This window comes from Ceratotherium simum, chromosome 22 (genome assembly GCF_057802395.1).
Source record: "Ceratotherium simum simum isolate JZ-2026a chromosome 22, ASM5780239v1, whole genome shotgun sequence".
Taxonomy (NCBI): Eukaryota; Metazoa; Chordata; class Mammalia; order Perissodactyla; family Rhinocerotidae; genus Ceratotherium; species Ceratotherium simum.
In genome coordinates, this window is record NC_141921.1 from 46,134,716 (window position 1) to 46,157,989 (window position 23,274).

The 23,274-nt window shown below is 39.3% G+C and overlaps 1 protein-coding gene across 2 annotated transcripts in view; it reads left to right on the plus strand.

Moving 5' to 3' along the window:
• DNAJC11 (DnaJ heat shock protein family (Hsp40) member C11) overlaps positions 1-23,274 on the plus strand; it is a 66,845-nt gene that overhangs the window by 9,232 nt on the left and 34,339 nt on the right. The window contains exons 2-4 of one of the 2 annotated variants that reach the window (XM_004425536.3): positions 10,840-10,969; positions 14,151-14,224; positions 20,963-21,064. In XM_004425536.3, coding sequence (XP_004425593.1) covers positions 10,840-10,969; positions 14,151-14,224; positions 20,963-21,064 — 306 coding nt within the window. Of the gene's footprint in view, positions 1-10,837; positions 10,970-14,150; positions 14,225-20,962; positions 21,065-23,274 lie in introns of those variants that run through there. The other variant, XM_087446889.1, reaches the window with a different exon arrangement.

Here is a 23,274-nt window from a genome sequence, read left to right on the forward strand (position 1 = left end):
AGGTGGGTTAGATTTATTTTGTACAGTTTTTTTCTTTTATCAGTTAAATAGAGCTGAATGTTTACAATAAACATAGGTTAGTCTCATTGAAATCCTGGTCTACTTGAGATGCTCCTTACAAAGATGCATCAGGCTGAGTTAGTAGCGTCTGCCCCATGCTCGACATTGAGGGTGAGTCGGCATACATCGTTGGAGTCTTTTACTGTTTGTGGATGAACCCCGTGTATAGGAACTTATTTCCAGACTCGCCATAGATGTTGCACATGGAAATGAGAAGGGTAGAAGGCTGTGTTGAACAGGGAAAATGGCATCAGAGGATGGCAGGGCTGTGTATGAGAGCAATTTTATTGTGTGACACTTTAGACTGTGTAGTGGGAACCTTTACAAAATGAAGTAGGACATTTTTTCAAGTCCAGCTCAATGGTTGCGTTTTAGTGCCTGATAAGTGAGTGGCTTAGTCTCTTAGTATGATCAGTATCTACTCAGTGATACCAGCTAATCTGTAACACCCTTTCTCTTCATGAAACAGCTCTTAGTCAGCACAAAGTACACATGCTGTCTTGGTGTTAATTAGCTCTGAAATCTCCTCTTTCCTTTAAATTGTATGAGCACCAAGTATCATACAAAATTACAGGTTTTTATTAGCTGATGCAGTTTATTTCAATCAGATTGTCGTGGAGCATATGGACAGTAGTGAATCTTCAATTGTGGTAGTTAGGCACAGTTCCCAAAATCCAATAGAACAGAGTTTGTGGAGACTTAGTTGCTGAAAGCAGCAATGTGGTTATAGCCTGGAAGTTTGAACTTGAAATTATAGGCTTTAGCAACAAAAAACTGGTGGCTTTACTATTCCTAAAATGAATGTAAGTCTGAGATATTATTAAGTTGTTGCTTGCACGCTCTATTTGGTCTTCAGAGTATTGAATTAAATATCATCATTGTGGTAGTTACAGGTGCTGTAAACCAAACATTATTGGTTCTTGGCTTGCCCAGCACATGGTAGGACTGCACTTCCTTGTCCCCTAGTGTTTGAGGGAGGCCCTGTGACTAGTTCTAGCCAATGATATGAGTGGAAGTGATATGTGCCACGTTTGGGCTGAGCCGTTTGAATGCTAGTATGAGTCAGAGGGTCTCGTGCTCTTCCCTCTGCTTTGATGACTGGCAGTGGTTCTAAGGGTTGGCTGCTCTGTCAGCGTGGGACATTGCCAAGCAGAGTACTAGATGACCTGAGATGAACATATACAGTGAGGGAGAAATAAACCTTTGGAATTTTTGGATTGCTTGTTACCACAGTATCATCTAACCCAGAAATTCTCAAACATTGATGTCAAGACCGCTTTACGTTCTTAAATTATTGAGGACCCCAAAGAGCTTTTGTTTACGTGTGTTATAGCTATCCATATTTAATTAGAAATTAAAACTGAATAATTGATAAAATGTTGTAAAACAAGACACAAAGTGCACTTCTTATATTTTAGTATAGGCACAAGGAAGACTTAAGGAGTTCAAAATAGCTATGTGTTGGAAAATAATGAAGTTACAGTTATACAGATATCATAGCAGATATAACAAAAGATAGTAAGTGCACAATAAAAGAACTGAGAACCAATAGAGTTAATTTCTGAAAACTTTCATATTTATACTCTAAAATTACCACCTTAGAATTTCTAGAAAACATAAGAATGCATAAGTACTACACATTTCATGAACCATCAGAACAGTGGTATCATCACACATCAAGAAATCCCACTTTAGCTTCAAGAAAATCCCACTATACATTCGTGAGAGAATGAGAAAAAGGCAAATAATAGCTTAGTTTTATTATGAGAATAGTTTTGACCTGTGGACCCTCTAAAAGGGTCTCAGGGATTCCCAGGGGCCCTACACCACACCTTGAGAACCACTAACCTCGCCTATCCTGACCGCTACAGTAATGGTTCAGACATACTGATGTTCCTCACACAGTTTAGCTCACTTCGTTAAATGAAGATAGAAAATAAAAGTGGCAGTATACTCTTTGAATATGTGCTGTCACGTTGATTCCAGAGATGGTCTCCATCACTAGACTTTAAATAAGTGAAAATGTAGCAACTTCTTCAATTGTTTAATTATTTAAGGGAAGCAAATATGATGAAATTGGAGTTAGGAGACTTTTCTAAGCATGATACCACAGCAGAAATCAGAAAAGAGACAATTGATAGGTTTGATTTGTAAAAATGAGAAATTTCTGTGTTTGTTAGAGGAAGGAAACTAAAACCTAAAAAAAAAAAAACAAAAGACTCAAAAGGAATCTATTTGGTAAAAGATTCATATTTCTAATGTATATAAAGAACTCTTGGAAATCAAAAAGAAAAAAATGAATACCCTCGTAGGAAAACAATACAAAGGAAATGAATAGGTTATTTCATAAAAGAAGAAATCTAAAATGCAAATAAATATATGGAAAAACAAAGAAATGCAATTTAAGACAAGGTACCCTTTTTTTGTCTACCAGATTGACAAAGATTTTTTTCCTTTTCATGATAATACTAGTGCTGATGAGATGCGAGTGCGTTAGCTTGCCCAGCCAGGAGACAGGAGGCTTGTTCCCTGGGGAAGTTGAAGCAGAGAGTCTTCAGAGCCCAGACACAGGCACAGGAGGGGCGAGAGTGGCACCCTAACAAAAGCAGGGAGTACATGAGAGTTTACACCCTGCATGGGGAGACTTCCAGCTTTTTCCATTTGTTCTCTGGGCTCTTCCCTGAAGAAACTAACCTATCAAAGAGAAAAGACCACCCAATGAAACGTCCAGGTCCCCTCGCAGGCATTTCTCATCTGATGAGAGAAGCTCATCAGATAACAAGGCCTGTCCACACATACAGAGCTCCCAAATAGCTTTTTAGTATCTTACTATTAAATGTAAATCGATTGCCAGTGAACATCAGATGTTTGAGGGAAGGCTCCAATGTGAAATTCTAAGACCATGCAGACAGCAAGGAGAAACTAGAAGGAAGCAGACAGTGCAGGGAGTTTGAAAACTGGATTTTCCTCAGAAAGATAAGATATTATATGTAAGAAATAAGAACAAAGTGATACTTTATAAAGAAATACATAAAAAAGGAGTTCTTGGAAATTAAAAATAAGATAACAGAAATAAAATTATAGAAGGGCTGGAAGATAAACATGAGGAAATCTCCACAAAAATAAAACTTAAAAATTAAGTTAACTCCTAAGTATTTTTTTATACTATTATAAATGGAACTGTTTTCTTAATTTACTTTTCAGATTTTTCCCTGTTAGTGTATAGAAATGCAACTAATTTTTGTGTGTTGACTTTGTATCCTGCAACTTTACTGAATTCATTTATTAGTTCTAACAGGTTTTTTGGTGTGGAATCTTCAGAGTTTTCTTCATGTAAGATCGTATGTGAATAGAGATCATTTTACTTCTTCCTTCCCAGTTTGGATACCTTTTATTTCTTTTTCTTCCCTAATTGCTCTGGCTAGGACTTCCAGTACTGTGTTGAATAGAAGTGATGAGAACAGACATCCTTGCCTTGTTCCTGATCTTAGAGGAAAAGGTTTCAGTCTTTCACTGTTGAGTATGATGTTCCTTGTAGGTTTGTCTTCTGTTGTAAGAGCTCTTTGTCACTTTTATTATGCTGTGGTAGTTTCCTTCTCTTCCTAGTTTGTTGAGTGCTTTTATCATGAAAGGATGTTGAATTTTGTCAGGTGCTTTTTCTGCATCGAGATGATCATCTGGGGTTTTTTCCTTCATTCTCTTTTTTTGTTTGTTTAGTTTTTGTTTTGTTTTGTTTTGTTTTTGTGTGTGTGTGTGTGTGAGAAAGATCAGCCCTGAGCTAACATCCATGCTAATCCTCCTCTTTTTGCTGAAGAAGACCGGCTCTGAGCTAACATCTATTGCCAATCCTCCTCCTTTTTTTTTCCCTTTTTCTCCCCAAAGCCCCAGTAGATAGCTGTATGTCATAGTTGCACATCCTTCTAGTTGCTGTATGTGGGACGCGGCCTCAGCATGGCTGGAGAAACGGTGCGTCAGTGCACGCCCAGGATCCGAACCCGGGCCGCCAGTAGCAGAGCACGCGCACTTAACCGCCAAGCCACGGGGCTGGCCCCCCTTCATTCTCTTAATGTAGTATTTTATATGCCTTGATTTCATAAACATATGAAATGATTTCATAAACTATCTTTGCATTCCAGGAATAAATCCCACTTGGTCATGATGTATAATCCTTTTAATATGCTGCTGAATTCTGTTTGCTAGTGTTTTGTTGAGGATTTTTGCATCAATGTTCATAATGGATATTGGTCTGTAGTTTTCTTGTAGTGTCTTTGTCTGGCTTTGGTATCAGTTTGGTATGAGTTTGGAAGTGTTCCCGCCTCTTCGGTGTTTTGGAAAAGTTTGAGAAGGATTGATATTAGTTCTTTGAATGTCTGGTAGAATTCAACAGTGAAGCTACAGGTCCAGGGCTTTTCTTTGTCAAGAGGTTTTTGATTGCTAATTCAATCTGCTTACTAGTTTATAGGTCTATTCAGATTTTCTCTTTCTTCATGATTCAGTCTTGGTAGGTTTTGTATTTCTAGGAATTTGTCCATTTCATCTAGGTTTTCAGATTTGTTGGTGTACAATTAGTTGTTCATAGTATTCTCTTAATAATCTTTTTTGTTTCTATAGAATCAGTAGTAATATCCCCAATTTCATTTCTGAGTTTAGGAATTTGTCTTCTCTCTTTTTTTCCTTAGTCAATCTAGATAAAGTTTTGTCAATTTTGTTGATCTTGTTCAAGAACCAACTTTTGGGTTCATTTATTTTCTCTATTGTTTTCCTATTCTCTATTTCATTTATCTCTGCTCAGATCTTTATTATTTCCTCCTCCTGCTAACTTTGAGTTTAGTTTGTTCTTCTTTTTCTAGTTCCTTAAGTTGTAAAATTAGGTCATTGATTTGCAATCTTTCTTGTTTTTTAATGTAAACATTTACATTTATAGCTATAAATTTCCCCCTAGTACTACTTTCACTGCATCCCATTAGTTTTGGTATGTTTTGTTTATTTCACTCCTCTCTAGGTATTTTCTAGTTTCTCTTGTGATTTCTTCTTTGATCCATTGGTTGTTTAAGAATATGTTGTTTAATTTCCACAAATTTGTGAGTTTTCCAATTTTCCTTCTGTTATTGGTTTCTAACTTCATCCCATTGTGGTGAGAGAAGATAATTAGTATGATATCTACTTTTTTAAATTTATTGAGACTTAATTTGTGGCTTAACATATAGTCTGTCTGGAGAATGTCCCATGCGTACTTGAGAAGAATGTGTGTTCTGTTGTTGTTGGGTAGAATATTCTATATATGTCTTTTAGATCTAGTTGGTTTATTGTGTTGTTCAAGTCCTATCTTTCCTCACTTATCTTCTGTCTGGTTATTCTCTCCATTATTGACAGTGGAATATTGAAGTCTCACAACTATTATTGTATTGTGAAACTGTCTATTTCTCCTTTCAGTTCTGTCAGTTTTTGCTTCATATATTTTGATGGTCTGTTATTAGGCACATAAATGGTTATAATTGTTATATCTTCTTGCTATATTGGACCTTTTATTAATTTATAATGTCTTTGTGTCTTGTAAGCTTTTTTGATTTAATGCCTATTTTGTCTGATATTAGTATAGCCACCCCTGCTCTTTTATGGTTACTTTTTGCAAGGAATGTCTTTTTCCATCCTTTCACTTTTAACCTATTTGTGTCTTTGAATCTAAAGCAAATCCCTTGTAGAGAGCATATAGTTGTGTCATTTTTTTTAAAATCTATTCTGCCAGTCTCTTGTCTTTGGATTGGAAAATTTAATCCATTGACATTTATAGTAATTACTGATAAGGAGGGCCTCATTTCTACCATTTTGCTATTTGCTTTCTTTGCCCTATATCTTTTTTATCCCTTGTTTCCCAAATTACTGTCTTTTTTGTTTAGCTGATTTTTTTGTAATGAAATATTTTAATTCCCTTCTCATTCCCTTTCATGTATATTCTATAGCAATTTTCTTTGTGGTTACATTTAATACCTTAAATTACATTTGACATCCTGAAGTTAGAACACTAATTTGAATTTATACCAGCTTAACTTCAATAATGTACAAAAGCTCTGTTTCTTTATAGCTCTGTCCCACCTCTTTTAGTTATTGTTGTCATAGAATTACATCTTTATACATTATGTGTCCAAAAAATAAATAATTGTTTTTTATAATGCATTAGTCTCTTAAATTTTGTAGAAACAAAATGTGATGTTACAAGCCAAAATTATAAGACTACCTTTTAGACTAATAATTTTGTAATGTAGTAGTCTCTTAAATCATTAAGAAAAGATGTGAAGTTACAAACTGTTTTTACAATAATATTAGATTTTATAATTGCCCATGTATTTGCCTTTACTGAGATCTTTATTTCCTCAGATGGCTTCGAGTTACTGTCTAATGTCCTTTCATTTCACCCTGCAGGACTCCCTTGAGCATTTCTTGCAGGGCAGTTATAGTGGTAATAAACTTCTTCAGCTTTTGTTTATCTGGGAAACTTTAATTTGTCCCTTATATGTGATGCAAGTTAAGGGTCAAGGTTCATTTTTTTGCATGTGGACGTTCCCTTTTTCTAGCATCATTTATTGGAAAAAACTGTCTTTTCCCCATTGAACTACCTTGGCACCTTTGTCAAAAATCAGCTGACAATATGTAGGGGTCTGTTTGTGGACTTGCTTCTCTTCCACTGACTTATGGATCTGCTCTTTCACCAGTACCACACTGTCTTGATTACAGTAGCTATATAGTAAATCTCAAAATCCAGTAATGTGAGTCCTCCAGTTCTTTTTCAAAGCTGTTTTGGCTGATAACTAGGAAAGTAAAATTCCTTTTTGCTCCATATCATTTGTCTTTCCATATTAATTTTAGAATTGGCCTGTCAATTTCTACAAAAAGTGCCTACTGGGATTTTGATTGGATTGCATTGAGTCTGTAGATTGCTTTGGGAAAATTTGACATCTCACTAATACTGAACCTTCTGATGCATGAAGGCGGCTTATCTCTGTTATTTTCTCTCTTCTTTAATTTCTGCCATCAGTCTGTTGTGGTTTTCAGTGCACAGGTCTTGCACATACTTGTTAAATTTATTGCTAAGTAGTTCGTGTTTGTTGATGATACTTTAAATAGAATTGTCTTTTTAAATTTCAATTTTTCAGTGTGTAGAAATAAATTGATGTTTGCATATTGACCCGGTATCCCAGGACCTTGCTAAAATCACTTAGTAGCTTTTTTTGTAGGTTCTTTATGATTTCCTACAGAGATGACATCTGCAAATACAGTTTTACTTTTTCCTTTCCAATTTGTATACCTTTTGTTTCTTTTCTGTGCCTTATTGCAGGAATTTCATTTTTGTATTGTATAGCCTCTAAGCCAACAATTTCAACAGACCATTAAGCTCTACAGTCAGGTCACAGAGAACCTTTTCACTCTGAATTTTATGATATATAAAGGTTGAATTTATAATAGTTTTACTTGCCGTTGAAAATATAACCAGATGATCGAGATGATGAAACTTTTCAGACTTAAGGCACAATACATCTCTTAATTTTATATAGAATTTTAGAAATAAGTACGTGACTTTAGGTATCATTTTTAATGATATCACATATTTTGAAATGATATCAGTATTTTTATAATAGCGAGAGTTTATCATTTGTGAAATATCGAACCAGTGACCTTAGCTGTTCAGTTATGATGAAAGGCCTAATCTAACCTTTTATTGAATGTGATATTTATTAAAAATGAAACTTCTCATTTCTATTACTTAATCAATAGCACATTAAGCCATTTATTAATATGATTAAAAAAGGTCTTGCAGACAAGAAGTTCTACTCCCTTGTCATCTAGTTTAACAACCAGGGAATAGCAGTCTAACCTAGAGTCAGTCTACTGATCTTGTAACTTTTATGAGATACTAGAAAGAACAGTTAAAATTTGCAGAAAGAAAATAATTTGTAATGGCTATTTAGAAAGGAACAAGCCCGTTTTACATTATCACATAAGTAAACCTGCCTGGAGAAGATATATTTTATGTGCCAATAGTTAATTATTATTTATTTACTTAAAACAATGGGGTTTGGTACAGGTGGCATATTGGTAAGTGTGGCAATAAATGCATTGCATAATTGACGTTGGCAGTGAAAGAAGCCTATAGTAGGAAAAAGAAAAAGGAACTATGGAGATGGGAATGTTGAGGCCCATCTCTTCTGTGGAGTCTTGTGTTTTTATTGAAATAGAATATGCATAGAGAAAAGTGCACGTCATAAACGTGCAGCTTGGTGAATTTTCACAAACATGGACTACTTCAGGAATGAATGTTTCTGTTGTCCTTGCACCAGGGCGGTGCCTTCTCTCTGAATTGTTCCAGTTTCAGTATGTATGCTGCCAAAGGGATATCGAAATTGAATTGTGATGATAATGGTAGCTAAAATGATTAAATTCCTACTATGTGCAAGGCATTGTAAAGCGCTTATACATACATTATCTCACTTACTTCTCACAATAAACTCTATGAGAGAGAGACTGTTGTCCCCAGCTTCAAGATAAGAAATCAAAGGATTCAGAAGAGCTACAATTTGTAGGTTTTTGCTGTGTGTTGGGCACTGTCTGAGGCCCTTTATAGTCACTATCTCGTTTTTTTCTCACACCGTCCCTGAGAGTTATTATCTCCTTTTGCAGATGAGAAAGTTAAGAGTCAGAAAGCTCATTTGCCCAATGTCACAGATCCAGTGTCCAAACACAGGCCATTCGACTCCACAGCCTGCGTTCTTAACCACTAAACTGGAAGGTTGGTGTATTACTACAGAGTAAATCACACAGATGACCAGATGGAGAGAAAGGAGGGAGGCAGTCAACGAAAAATTTTTTGATAGTGTAATTCCCAAAGGCTACGAAAGAGAAAATGGAAAAAAGAGATTAGGGCTAAAACAGGGCAGGCATCTACCTAATTCTTGGAGGCAAAGGGAGGCTTGATCAGCGAGATCTTTGACCCTTACTAAGAAGCTGCTGGTTTAAAACACCGTATGTGCAGATGAATCTCTGTCCAAACAAGCAGTGAAGATCTCTGTCTGGTGTCAAGGACAAGCTGAGTGGCTCAGGTGCAGCTCTTTCTTCTCTGAGAAACAGATCGTGTCAAGTTAGAGCTGGAGAGGCTCTTAGAGGTCATCCCCCCAGTGGCCTACCCCTCAGATAAAGAAAGTGGCCAGGCATGGAAGTGAAGACATGGCCCTGAGAGGGCCCGGAATTGTCACCTGGGCCTCCCCCACAGCCTCTCCCCTCGGGCATGTGTGACTGACACTTCACGTGCCCACTGCGTGTCTTTCCAGTTAGCATTTGTTATCTCTCTGTTGGAGTTCTTCAGAATTCCTTGTTTAAAATCTCTAGTAAACTTGCACAAATTTGCTAGTTTTCTACTGTCTGAGTAACTTAGTCCCCGGTCTATAAAATATTAAATTTCATGCCAAAAATTATTAGTAAAGTATAGTAAAGTTTTGCCTTTTTTCATTGGTGAAAAAACTCCTTAGTCTTGGAATTGGAAGATATTGAAAAGTTGTGGAAATTATAGAAAAATTTAGTTTGTTTTCCATTGTAAGCTTGATCCCTTGACTGACTGTGTCCCTGTGACCGCTCTCCTTGTGGATCCGTGTTCCAGGACCTGACCCCATAGCACTGTCCATCCTTGGCACCCTCCCCGGGGTCTGGTCCCGTTCCTCTGCCCAGATGGCTGGCTTTTCGGGCCCCTCCAGCTGTTGTCAGTGACCCAGAAATGTGCTTCTGTTGTCAAAATAGTGGGGTAGGTTGCCTCCCAAAATAAAATGTTATTTTATTTTGGATAGAGCTGCCCATTTAGCATCACCTCTGATAGACCAAAATGGCCCCTGAGGCTGATAAAAAATCAGACGTAATACTCCCTAAAACAGACCCGAGGGGCTAGCCAGATAGATGGTACAGTGTTCTTAGGGCCTCTGAGGAGTCTGCCTCTGAGAACTTCTTGGTGACTGTAAGGCAGGCCTAGGAGAATGTGGGTTTTTATCACTGCTCTTCCTTCTCCCGCTGTGGTTAAAACACACACAGAGTCCATTTCACTCTCTGTGTCATCTGTGCTCTTAGTGTGGTGCGTTATTGTCCCTCAAAGTGGCTACTGTGAGAATTGGAGAGTTGTATGTGTGGGGAACTTTTTGGGTTTTGGGAGTCGGGGGGCTTTTGTTTTCACCAGAGTATAGTAAAGCATTTTTGCCTGCTTACGTGCTACCTTTTAGAATTAGAGGCGGAATTAGAGGTGTGTGTTGGTTTTACAATTTATTGTCTTTGATTTTTACGGATGAATATTCATTGAGCTTCCTTTATCAAAAAACTGATTAAATGTATGGCATCCGTCTAACAATATATAGTTTTTTTTTTCTTCCTGAACAGATTCTCTGGTGAGAGTGCCTTGGCATGATTTAGTTCAAATACCTTAGGTTAGAGAGTACACGGGTCTCTGTGACATTTTTAGTTTCAGCTCAGAGGGCATTGAACCAGTATAGAGACGCAGGCTTTCGTTCCATCTGATAGCAGCATTTCCCAGCAAAACACAGTTGCTATTGATGTACATAACGATCACTTTATTAACTGTGGAAGAAAGAAGCCTTATTGAAGTAATAAAGCATAACTTCATTATGTCCTGTATGCAGAGAGCAGACATGTTGGAAAGAGGCTGACAGGTTCCCATTTCAAGGCTGATTCTGATAATGATAATATTTAAGTGGCATTGATTGTTCTCTAATTGGATTTTTCTTTCTTTAGGCCTCTTCTGAAGAGCTGAAAGCTGCCTACCGGAGGCTGTGTATGCTTTACCATCCCGACAAGCACAGAGACCCAGAGCTCAAATCACAGGCAGAACGACTGTTTAACCTTGTTCACCAGGCTTATGAAGGTCGGTGGAGGGCTTGGCTTCGTAGAAACACCCTGGTAGCAGATATTCGATTTTTAAGAGACTTGATTTGTAGAGGATAGAAAAAGAGAGCCCTTAGAGGTGTATAAAAGAGGTGGTTAGTTTAGTACTTTTTACTGACAGGGTCCTTTGAAAGAGTAGTATTTTGCTTTGGAAATCAATGTGTGTCCAGTAAGTAGAAAATGTGCGTACAGGTAAAGTAATAGACCAGCGTCTGAATTGCAGAGGATACTCAAGTTTTAAATAGTTTACTAGTTTTCTTCTAAAGGGAACTCTTAGAGGTAAAAGGCTGATCGTTATAGACAAGCTTTCTTTGTCTTCTTCTTTGTGAGGAGATACAAGAACATTTTTTCATCTGAAAGTGATTTTACTAGTTCTGTAGCATTCAGTTAAGGAAAGGTTCTAACAAAAGAAAGAAAATGCTGTTAAGGCTAATAGGAAATAGAATCAAGTAATTCAAGTTTTTATACTTACGTGTATGTATTTCAGAAAGAAAATGTTGTGATATATTTGTTTATAAAATATTAAAGTCACTAATAGGTATAGAGTTTCTCTTTGAGATGATGAAAGAGTTCTAGAAATAGACAGTTGTGGTCGTTATGCAACGTTGTGAATGTACTTAACGCCACTGAATTGTACCCTTAAAATTGGTTAAAATGATCAATTTTATGTTATGTATATTTTCCCACAATTTTAAAAATTAAAAAGTATTAAATCGGGCCGGCCCTGTGGCTTGGTGGTTAAGTGCGCGCGCTGCAATGCTGGTGGCCCGGGTTCGGATCCCGGGTGCGCATCGAGGCACCACTTCTCTGTCCATCCTGAGGCCGAGTCCCACGTACAGCAACTGGAAGGATGTGCAGCTATGACATACAACTATCTACTGGGGCTTTGGGGGGAAAAAATAAAATAAATAAAATCTTTAAAAAAAAAAAAAAAAAAAGTATTAAATCACTCTTAGTATATATACCAAGTAAAATAAGTTATTCATTCCAGAGCTATTTGATGATTTGCTCCTTAATTAGACAGACCTAAAATTAGGTAATGTGTTTCTTTACAAAATAAAGACTTCTCATTATAGAGATAAAAGCGTATGCTGTATTTCACTTTATAGTTTTACCAAAAAGTTAGATTTTAATGACCAGTAAAACCCAGGCCGTGGCACATGATACATGTGTGCAGTCAGCATTGTGTCTTCACCAAATTTAACTCTATTCAGACCACTTATGTGGTGGTCTTGATCAAAAGCCTGTTCCTTTTATTGTGTTCTGTTGTCTAAATGGCTGCATTAGTTTACTCTTGTCTAAATTACCCACATAGCTGGTTGGTACTGTGTTGGAGATTTAGGGAAGAGTTAACAGAAAAACCCTGCCAATGCATGTGAAAATGCTGCAGCAGCAGTCCTGGCCCCCATGTTAGCCTGAGAGAGACTAAAGTAAAATAGTGAATAAATAATTCCACGTTAAATCCTAGAGATTAACTCAAGAAGTTTGGCTCCCATGTTTTCCAGTGGTCAGCATTTCTTTCTTCCCGTTAGATTTGAATATGGATAGAATCATTTACATCGTTTTTTTAATTAGGCCTAAAAATATATGGGAAGTCTCAGGGGAGAAAAGATTCAAAGGTCTTGAACAGAAATTGGCAGGGTTGAGGAGGAAGATAACAACTGTTAGCTTTACTGACATTTAAATTCGGTTTGAGGGGCCGCCCCGTGGCTTAGGGGTTAAGTGCGTGCGCTCCACTACTGGCGGCCCGGGTTCGGATCACGGGCGCGCACTGATGCACCACTTGTCTGGCCATGCTGAGGCCGCGTCCCACATACAGCAACTAGAAGGATGTGCAACTATGACATACAACTATCTACTGGGGCTTTGGGGAGAAAAAGGGAAAAAAAAAGGAGGAGGATTGGCAATAGATGTTAGCTCAGGGCCGGTCTTCCTCAGCAAAAAGAGGAGGACTGGCATGGATGTTAGCTCAGGGCTGATCTTCCTCACCAAAATAAATAAATAAATAAAATAAAATAAATTCGGTTCGAGAGCCAGCCCCATGGCATAACGGTTAAGTGCGCGTGTGTGCGCGCGCCGCTGCTGGCGGCCCAGGTTCAGATCCCGGGCACGCACCGATGCACCATTTGTTGGGCCATGCTGTGGCGGCATCCCACATGAAGTGGAGGAAGATGGGCATGGATGTTAGCTCAGGGCTGATATTCCTCACCAAAAAGAAAAAAATTCGGTTTGATATCCTTTGACTAGCTCTCGCCCTTATTGAAAAATCTTTTTCTGATGCACCTGAGGTGATGTGGCCGACACCTTAGTGACAAGCGTTCGTGTCTTTTAAAATGATTTACAAATAAAGAGGAGAGGCGCAAAAAAAAACATAGACTATCTTAGGAGTTAGTGAAACTCTACAGAGTAAATAATAAATCACATTTTTCAGGCCGGCCCCGTGGCTTAGCGGTTAAGTGCGCGTGCTCCGCTACTGGTGGCCCGGGTTCGGATCCCGGGCACGCACCGACGCACGGCTTGTCTGGCCATGCTGAGGCTGCGTCCCACATACAGCAACTAGAAGGATGTGCAACTATGACATACAAGTATCTACTGGGGCTTTGGGGAAAAAAAAAGGAGGAGGATTGGCAATAGATGTTAGCTCAGAGCCGGTCTTCCTCAGCAAAAAGAGGAGGGTTAGCATGGATGTTAGCTCAGGGCTGATCTTCCTCACAAAAAAAAATAATAAATAAATAAATCAGACTTTTCTTGTATCAAAGCCTGTCCGTAGTTTTACATTAAGCTTCTTTAGAAACTGAATTAACTCTTTCAAGTCAAGTTTCTTAATAGACTATGGCGGAAACTTACTAAATTCTTTTAAAACAACTATCCTTTAGTGATGCAAGGGTCAGCTTAGCTTCCTACAAAGTGCAGCTCACAATTAAGAGTAGCTTGGATACAAAAAATCTGATGTTTCTCGTTTGCAGCCACCTTTAAACATGTTGTAGATTGGGTCTGAAAAGCAATTAGGAGGAAAGATGCATAGAGAATGAAGAGGGTCTCTGGGAAGATTGTGGTTGGATGGGGAAGAACAAAAAGAGGTGGACTTACCTGATGATACTGTTGTCAGGACTGAATGGTGAATTTTGTACTTGTAAACATGTTTGATTTTTAATTTGCAGTGCTTAGTGACCCCCAAACCAGGGCCATCTATGATATATATGGAAAGAGAGGACTGGAAATGGAAGGATGGGAGGTAAGAGAAGCTGTGCGTCTGGTACCCAGAAAAGTCATTAAACAACTACAAAACAACAACCCCCAAATCCCGCAACCTGTGATAATATCTTTGAGAATACTTGAAGACATTCAAGTCCCTCTTCACCTTGTATTTTGGTTTAAGAGATTGAGTGCTAGGCTTGGCTTTGCCGCTTTGTAACGCTGTGAACTTGGGCAAGTCAGTCATCCAAGTGAAAAGTAAGCGAGATAGACTGTACCAGTAATTTTTAACCCAAGAGAGGGGAGCAGGCCCATCAGGGGGTTGATGAAGACAGTTTGTGCGAGGATGCAGTTCTGTCTACACATACACTTCCTTCCGCCTCCACAGTTCTGTGCCTCTGTCTCCACCTGAGGTTATGAATAACTGCATTTAGGAAGTTGTTGATAATTTGTTGTACATGTGAACAAAATGGAGGCAGAGAGAAGTTGAGAACTACGGGATAAAACTGTCTATAATGACCCTTCCAGCTCTAATGTACTATAATATTAGAGTGTTATCAAATATAGTAAAACAAAATAGATAGAAAATATCCATAAAATAGGTTACCCTGGGCAGCTATACCATGTAAAAACAGTCACTAAAATTCTGAAGATTCTGTTTTCTTTTACTTTGCCACTGACTAGTCCTAGAGCTTTGGGCAAGTCATTTGACTGCTTTGTACTTCCATGTTATCTGAAAAATAAGGATACGAGGTTCAAGTAGAAATGTGAATATAAAAATTAGTTGTAAAACTCTAAATTGTTATAAGAACATATAGGTATTATTGCTTAATTTCATTAAAGAAACTTGGTTCTGATGCCCAAGAAATTTCGGTAGGCTGTTAACATTAAATTGATTGTCATTGATTTATTTTCTCATCAACGTATAAGATTTCCCTTGAAGTTCTTTTGGTATTTAATCTCAAACCTGTATGCCTGTCTCTTCTCATTCTAATATGAAAACCTTCTAAGGACCTTAGGGTAAGGAGTAGAAGAGAAGCAAAACAGTTCTAGTTCCCTTTCTACTACTGCTTAATATTGGTGACTTGTGGGCCATATTTAACATATAGCCATGTTTTGGTTGCCCACACAATGAATTGTAGTTGCTAACATTTAAAATTAAAATTTGGGGGATTTTGCATAAAAATCCAATCTTTTGTCTTCTATTGAAAAAAATCAGAAAATCTGGTACAGCTATATCTGAATTTTCCTGTGACGCAACGCTCAACTAAATCTGAGGAGCCTCAGCCCTTTAGACTGGCCTGTGCTGTCCAGTGTGTCACAGTCCTCAACACTCCCTGTTGTGTTACCTCTGGCCCTTCACTTCATCTGCATGTCTTGCCTGGCTGCAGTAGGCGTTTGGTTTCTGGCCTTTGGCTTGATGGAAGGAGCAGTGTTTCATGTTATGTTCGTTGTAGCAAAGTGTTAGATCTAATAGCTTAGCGTAGTTTCCTCCAAAAAGGAAAGTAGAATCCTGTTGTATTTACTAGATTTCTCCTCACACTTTATACAGTACGTTAAAGCTCCCTTGTTTCTTGAGGGCGTGGGTTGGTGACAATTTTTCATGGCAGCGGTCAAGGCCACTGAAAAGCTGTAGGCCTCTCCTACATACCCCCACTTCAGAGTGTAGGTTTTTAATTCCCAGCAGCATTGTCCCAACTCTAATGGAGCAGTGGGGTAATGTCTTCCTGGCAAAATATTGCTTGGTCTTCTATCGCCAAACCAAATTATCTGCCCATTAGAAACAAAGCAAAACCACACACACAGTAGTGATTATAAAAATATGTAGGTAGTCACAGATGGTGAATGGATAAGCTTTTATAGTCATAGTTTTTAGTAAACTACTCTAAGGAAATCAAATTCTCATTGATCAGAATTGGCTTTTTTTGCATTGATACTTAGCCTTCACTTAAGATAAAAATGCCTTCAAGGAAGACTACATGAAGATACCTCCCTAGATATTTACTCAGAGATGTATCAGTGCCTGACAAACAGTAGAAAAATTAAGCCTGTTATTCATACTGTAAAGCAAAAGTCTCACTGAACCCAAGAGCATTTTGTGGAGCTGGCATCATCATTCCTTCAAGGAATTCCTACAGCTGGTGGGTTGTTTAATTGAGGATTCTCCCACTTCCATCGTAGCTTTCACCCCCGGGAGGAAGGTGTATTCACTTCATGCTGTTGCTAGTATTTTTAGACTATTAAACTTTTGCTGACGGGTATCCGTTTACCACATATCTGTTAATCTAAACACGAGTAGTCAGGGCTGGCCCCGTGGCTTAGCGGTTAAGTGCGCGCGCTCCGCTGCTGGCGGCCCGGGTTCGGATCCCGGGCGCGCACCGACACACTGCTTCTCCAGCCATGCTGAGGCCACGTCCCACATACAGCAACTAGAAGGATGTGCAACTATGACATACAACTGTCTACTGGGGCTTGGGGGGGGTGGCGGGAAGGAGGAGGATTGGCAATAGATGTTAGCTCAGAGCCAGTCTTCCTCAACAAAAAGAAGAGGATTAACATGGATGTTAGCTCAGGGCTGATCTTCCTCACAAAAAAAAAAAAAATACGAGTAGTCAATGAAGGATGAAGGACACTGTTGAAACTGTTAAGTGTCTGAGGCGCCTTTAATCCAAAGGTATGAAAACACTCTGCAGATGTAGCAGTCACTCCGTGTCCCAGCAGGTGGATCCCTCTTTCTGTTTGTGGGCACCGGAGGTGAAATGTGAGCTTTTTTAGATTGCATAAAATATTGGCCCTGTTTTCAGTCATTAGGTAAGTTTTCAGTCTTTTTTTTTAACCTTCAAGAGACTGTCATTCTCTAGCAGGATTCCAAAGGAATGAGATGCAGCCATTCCCAGCTTGTAAAACCAGCCATTTTAGTTCTTGAAGTTGGTTAGCAGGGTTTATGTGACTACCTACATTGAAAATGAAATTGATCTCTTCTTCATAATGGTGAAAATTCAACTTTGAACTGAGAATGCTGTAACAATCTTGAATCTGGTAACAGCTAGCAAGTGGAATGGAAACCATATAACTCAGATAGCACTTTCAGATGTTATATTGCATTTAGAGAAGCATCCTTTGGCCCAGATCATCCGAAGTTTATTTTTGTCTGCAATCCTTTACATTATTCATATTTCGCTTTTCCCTGTCTCTTTGACATCAGTCTTATAATGTCTAAGAAAGTCAGCCTGCATTAAGAGCTACAATACATGGGGCCAGCCCAGTGGTGTAGTGGTTAAGTTCACACGTTCCGCTTTGGGGGCCCAGGGTTCGTTGGTTCCTTGGCATGGACCTACTTACCACTCATCAAGCCGTGCTGAGGCAGCATGCCACACGGAAGAACTAGAAGGACCTACAACTAGGATATACAACTATGTGCTGGGGCTTTGGGGAGAAAAAAGAAAAAGAGGAAGATTGGCAACAGATGTTAGCACAGGGTCAATCTTCCTCAAAAAAAAAAAAAAGCTACAGTATGGTCAAGATCATGAAACGAAGAGTTAGAAACTGTCACAAGTTAGAGGAGACTAAGGAGACTAAATGCAATCCTGGATCCTAGATTGGATCCTGGAACATAAAAGTGGTGTTAGTGGAAAAACTAGAAATCCAAAAAGTCTGAGTTTAGTTAATAGTAATGTACTAATGTTGGTTTCTTAGATTTGACAGAGGTTCCATGGTTATATAAGATGTTAACATCAGGGGAAGCTGGGTGAAGGGTGTACAAGAACTTTCTGTACTGTCTTTGCAACTTTTCTCAAGTTCCAAATAATTTTCTAAAATTATTCCAAAATAAAATTTGACTAGCAAGAATCAGAATTTTCAAACCAGACAACACCTCAGGAATCAGGTAATTTAATTCCCCTCATTTATAGCAGGGAATTGAAGCTTAGAGAGGTGAAGTGACTTACCTGCAGTCTCCTAGAAAGTTAGAAGTGCTGTCAGAGAGCCTAGGTTCCTATCCTCTTTTCACTGTGCCACCTAGCTGTTAGAGATCTCTCTTCCCCTTTCCACAAGATCAGTCAGTCTTCCTGGCCAGCACAGGGATAGACCTAGTTGCTGAATGGTCAGGGTGAACAATACAGGTGTGTAGATTCATGGGCTGCATATGATTCACGCTGTTGATGAAAAACATTGAAAATGTCTCGTATTTACCAACCGTAATGCAGTTTAGGATGCTGTGTTCCTGGATGCTTGTATATAAGGGTTACTGAAATGGAAAAAAAATAGCTTGCAGCTGGCTTAGTCTTTTTCCATTCTCCATCATAATGTACTCTGTGTAAAGAGGGATATAAATAATAAAGGATGTCAGGGGCCTGTGGGAACTAGAAGGAGATGCCCTGCCCTGCTGAGTGCTTTACTGTTCTAGTGGGCCGGCCATTTTGGCTTTGCAGTTAGCTCTGATTATGCACCGACTATTTGCAAAACTTAGGTAAAATATGACTAGAAATGGAATGACTTAACACCTTTGGCATATTTGCCTCTTCAGCTTATCACATAGTGTGGCAGAGAGAAAGTAATTTGTAGCTATTAATTCAGTTAGCAAAGGTCAGACAGCTAGAATTCTTGAAAACAAGTTCTGTTCTGCTCTGGCCTCTGTGGAGCCTGACGCTTTCCAGTCTTTTAATTCCTGGAATCTTTCAGATCTGTTTATTTAAAAAATATCAGTATAGAGGCGTATTCATGGAGTCTATGTCACTGGTTAGTTATAGCTAATTAAACTTTTGTTTAATTTACTTTCTTAACCCTAGTGTCTTGTTGAATAGAATATTCAGTATGAAATCTTTTCACCCAGGTAGAACAGCCTGATTACTCTGGGCCCAGTGGAGGAAGTGCTTTCCTTTGTAATGAGTCGCTTAGGTCACCTTTGGCAGGGGTCTGAATAAGTTGTGGTTCCACAGTCACAGGTCCACTGAATTGGGGTTTAAGAGTCATGAACAATTTTTAAAGTATTTTAAATCATTTTTTTCTTGATCTTCAGGGTCAAGTGGAATAGTTGATTACCTACATTTCCCTGAAGCTCTTTTACTTTGATTTTCTTTTGATGAAAAGAGAGACTGACAGGAGATGGAGAAGATAATGGAAACTTTGACAAACTGTACCTCACTTTTGTTCAGTCTGAGATAGGGTAACTTTGGGGAAGTGAAAGTACCATAAAGAGGTGCACATGCCTTCAGTGTTTTGAAGAACTAGCAGAGTGAGCTTGCCATATCACTTAATTGTAACTGAGTATGTTTTTGTGAGGTCACAAAGCAATCACTCTCGTGCCATTTAGGACTTCCAGTTTGTTCTTGGATGATTTTAACAGTGTTTTTATTTTAAAACTTCCTTTAAAAGAACCGTCTTCTCCTTTTTAGTAATAATTGATTTGTATTGGATTATTAGAGGAGAAAATATTGTTTTCATTATTTTTTTCTGTTTAACTTACTGAAAGCAATAGTGAACAAATTTCTCATAGTTTTTTTGGATAGGCCAGTTTTTGTATTTATTTTTCTGTATTGCTAAATAAGAAAATCAAGTTGCACAAAAGCTATAATAGGACCTCCATTTATGTTAAAATGTATTTATACATGCATAATACATATGCATAGAAGATTTTTAGAAAGATATGTAAAAAGTTAAATGTTAGCGTGTGAGAAGAGGGAGAGTGGTATAGGGGAAATTGTATTTTTTACTTCCTATCCTTCTGTACTATTTTGATTTTTTCCTCAAGCATATATTTTTAATAATTTTTTAAAATTGTGATTTCTAAGATGGCTTCTTCTCACATCACCTACCTTTTAGATGTTCTTTGAGCAGTCTCTCAAGACTTCCCTGTATTTCTCCCACTCATAGAGGGAATATGCCGTTTGGGTTTTTTCCTCTCTCATCCATCTAATGACTTCAGATGTGTATGTCCCAGTTCCACTCTCTGTGTTTCTTACAGGCTATAGAATTTTGGGCCTGTAGAAGTCACGTGGTGCATTTCCTCTTTCACCGATGTACCTGAGGCCCACCGAGGCCTTTCCCTGCCTCTTTGAAATCTCAACTAGATTGTCTTCCTTTCACGATGAGCTAAAAAAGGCCAAGATGGAATGCCTTGTTTTCTAATAGATTTGACTGACATCATGTGCATCCCTGAGTGTTAACATGATCTGCTGTGTGGTACCTGAGTAATAACTGACATCACACCTTCTAAGCTTCGTATCATATTGTAGGGAGAGGAGTCCCATGATTCTAAAACCCAGACCTGATGGCTTAAGATCCCTTGGTCCAAGAAGCTCAAAAGGCATCTCCAGCAGTGGCCCCAGCACACTAGGGAGAGATGGTAGTACGTGTGGACAGCTTTGCCTTTGTTTTGATATTTAACATTGTTATCTGGAACTCATTAGGAAATTTAAACTATGAGACTTAAGATGACGTTTTCTTCGTAAGATTCCTGCAGCGTCAGAGAGAGGTTACTAAAATGAAGGAAATAATGCTTAAGTCTCTCTGGAGAGCTGAGGAAAAGCATGACCTTGGGAATGATCAGGGCAGCAGACCAAGCAGGTATGACAGGGAGCCTTGCCTCGCCTTGCGAGGGACTGGAGACGTCTCGTGGAAAACCTCATTGCCATTTCATTGACATCTCAGAGTCCTGGGGAAGAGGAAAGGCTGGCCCCTGGGCAACACGCACACACCACAGTGAAAGATGTCAGCTCTCTATGTTTGTGTTTTCCTCACTCTTTGGGTCCTAACTGTCTTGTCTTGATTCTACCCATAGGTTGTGGAAAGGAGGAGAACACCAGCTGAAATTAGAGAAGAGTTTGAACGGTTGCAGAGGGAGAGGGAAGAGAGACGACTGCAGCAGCGAACCAATCCCAAGGTAAGCCAGGGGCTGGTTTTAGTGAGGATTGTTGCTAGGCTTTATTACCAGAAGGCAGATCTAAAATAGTTCAGTGCTGGTGGTTTTTTAAAGTAATAACATACAAAGTTGGGTAGAAGAAAATTTTGTTTATTTTGTCTCAGAGTGGTATCTTCTGGAAAGCAACTCCATGGAAAGCAAAGCTTCTGCTGCTGACTCGCAGAGGAGTGTTCTGAACCATGTGGAAGGAAGACAAAACCAATCCCATGGTTCTTCCAGAAGCTAAGGAGACACCCCAACAGAAATACAGGCTAGCTCTCTGAGACCTTGTCCTCTAGTCATGCTGCCCAAGCCCTTGACATGTGACACTTAGAGGACAGTATCAGGGAAAGGACAGCCACCTCACCACACATTGAGGCAGCAGGATTTCTTCCCGCCAGTTAGGATATGGAGAGCCAGATAATACAGAAGGTTTGGAACATTTCCAAACTGTTTTAAGCAGGGGCCCATGCTTTCATCATCCCAGGACAACAGTGCCATGAACACCAGTCGCCAGGCTGTTTTGGCGGTGATGAGGTGACTGTCTTTAACTCAGTTGAGTCCCCGATGGAGTTCGAGTTGTGTAACCCAGTGCTGCGCCTGAGTTTGAGAGTTACTTTCCAGCCCTGCATGTGATATCTTTTTCCTTTGATCTGTTAGAGAAACAAATTATTCTGAGTGCTGCCTCAGCCCTGTGGCAAATAGGCTGTCTTGGTCAAATTGAGATGCCAGTTGTACTGAATGGCTAATTGAACGAGGCCCAGTGTTCCTGTTCAACTGTGTTAAGGAGACTCAGTGGCCAGACTCCATCACTGTGGCCAGAATGGCCTGGCAGGCAGTCTGAAAATCTTCTAAAGAAAAAGAACAGGGGCTGGCCTCGTGGCTTAGCGGTTAAGTGCTCACGCTCCGCTGCTGTCGGCCTGGGTTCAGATCCCAGGCACGCATCGACGCATTGCTTCTCCAGCCATGCTGAGGCCGTGTCCCACATACAGCAACTAGAAGGATGTGCAGCTGTGACATACAACTATCTACTGGGGCTTTGGGGGAAAAAAAATAAATAAAATCTTTAAAAAAAAAAAAAAAGAAAGAAAAAGAACAAATGCTAGCTTACAACTAGGCAGCATGATAATATGAACTTCTGATCAAATACCTTCCAGAAAATGGATTTTTTAGAGACCCCTACAGCATTTAATGGACTATATATTCAGAAAACTCCCATCTATTTGAATCCTACATTTCGAAGTATATTTGTAAACGCCAACACCTCTTCTTTCCACCCACCCTCCCCTTCAGCAGATGATGGCTTCAGTAGTACAGAGTTATCTTTTGGTCAGATGGAGGTAGAGAATTGAAATACTGGCTGAACTGATGCAGGGAGTGTGTGAGATAATTGGGAGAGTTGATAGTCTCTGAGGTGCCTTGAACTGTGCTAGTGGATTCCCTTCTTGAATCTCCCAGCCAGTGCTCAGGGCCAGTACACTGTGAGGAGGTCTGGTTTGAAAGATTAGTGCTGGCACATGGAGGTGAGGGTCGAGGAGATGGGGTGGGAGCCTGGTAGGAGCAGGCTTTGCTTTGGTATCTTTGCTGTTCTGGCTGGAGTTTTGCTGTATTCAGAGCAGTGAAGGGGAAAGAGAACATCACAGTAGCCTGAGCCTCTGTGTCCTATGATAAAATTGGCCATCTGGGCATGTACAGTGATTGCTTATTGGGATTCTATGGAAATGTGTCTCCGGGCCATGTTTCTGTCGAATGAGGGAGCACAGCTGTGACCATTTCACACAAGCATGCAAGTTACTGTAAAATTCCCAATACTTTGCTACTTCCATAAACTGCTTCCAAATAAATAAGACATTTTCTACCCAGAAATACTGAGTGATAACCAGATGTTGGCTATGTAGCATTTTGAGGAGAGATTTTGAGCTGGATCTTTCATTCCATTTCCGAATGTTTTGCTTTTCAAGATAAGCAGAAATGTTTGGAACGTTCTTATCCTAAGAAGAAAGAGGTGATCTCCTCTTTAAGACCACAGAGAGAAGGACACTTTTGACAATCATTGGGCTCAGCACTGGCCTGTCACCCTGACTCCCACAAAGGATCACAGCTTTTAGGGGATTGGCAAACTAGATAACATTGTGATACTGCCATCTGAAACTTGGCTGGATAATTCTCTCCATTTTCATCAATAAGAGTTT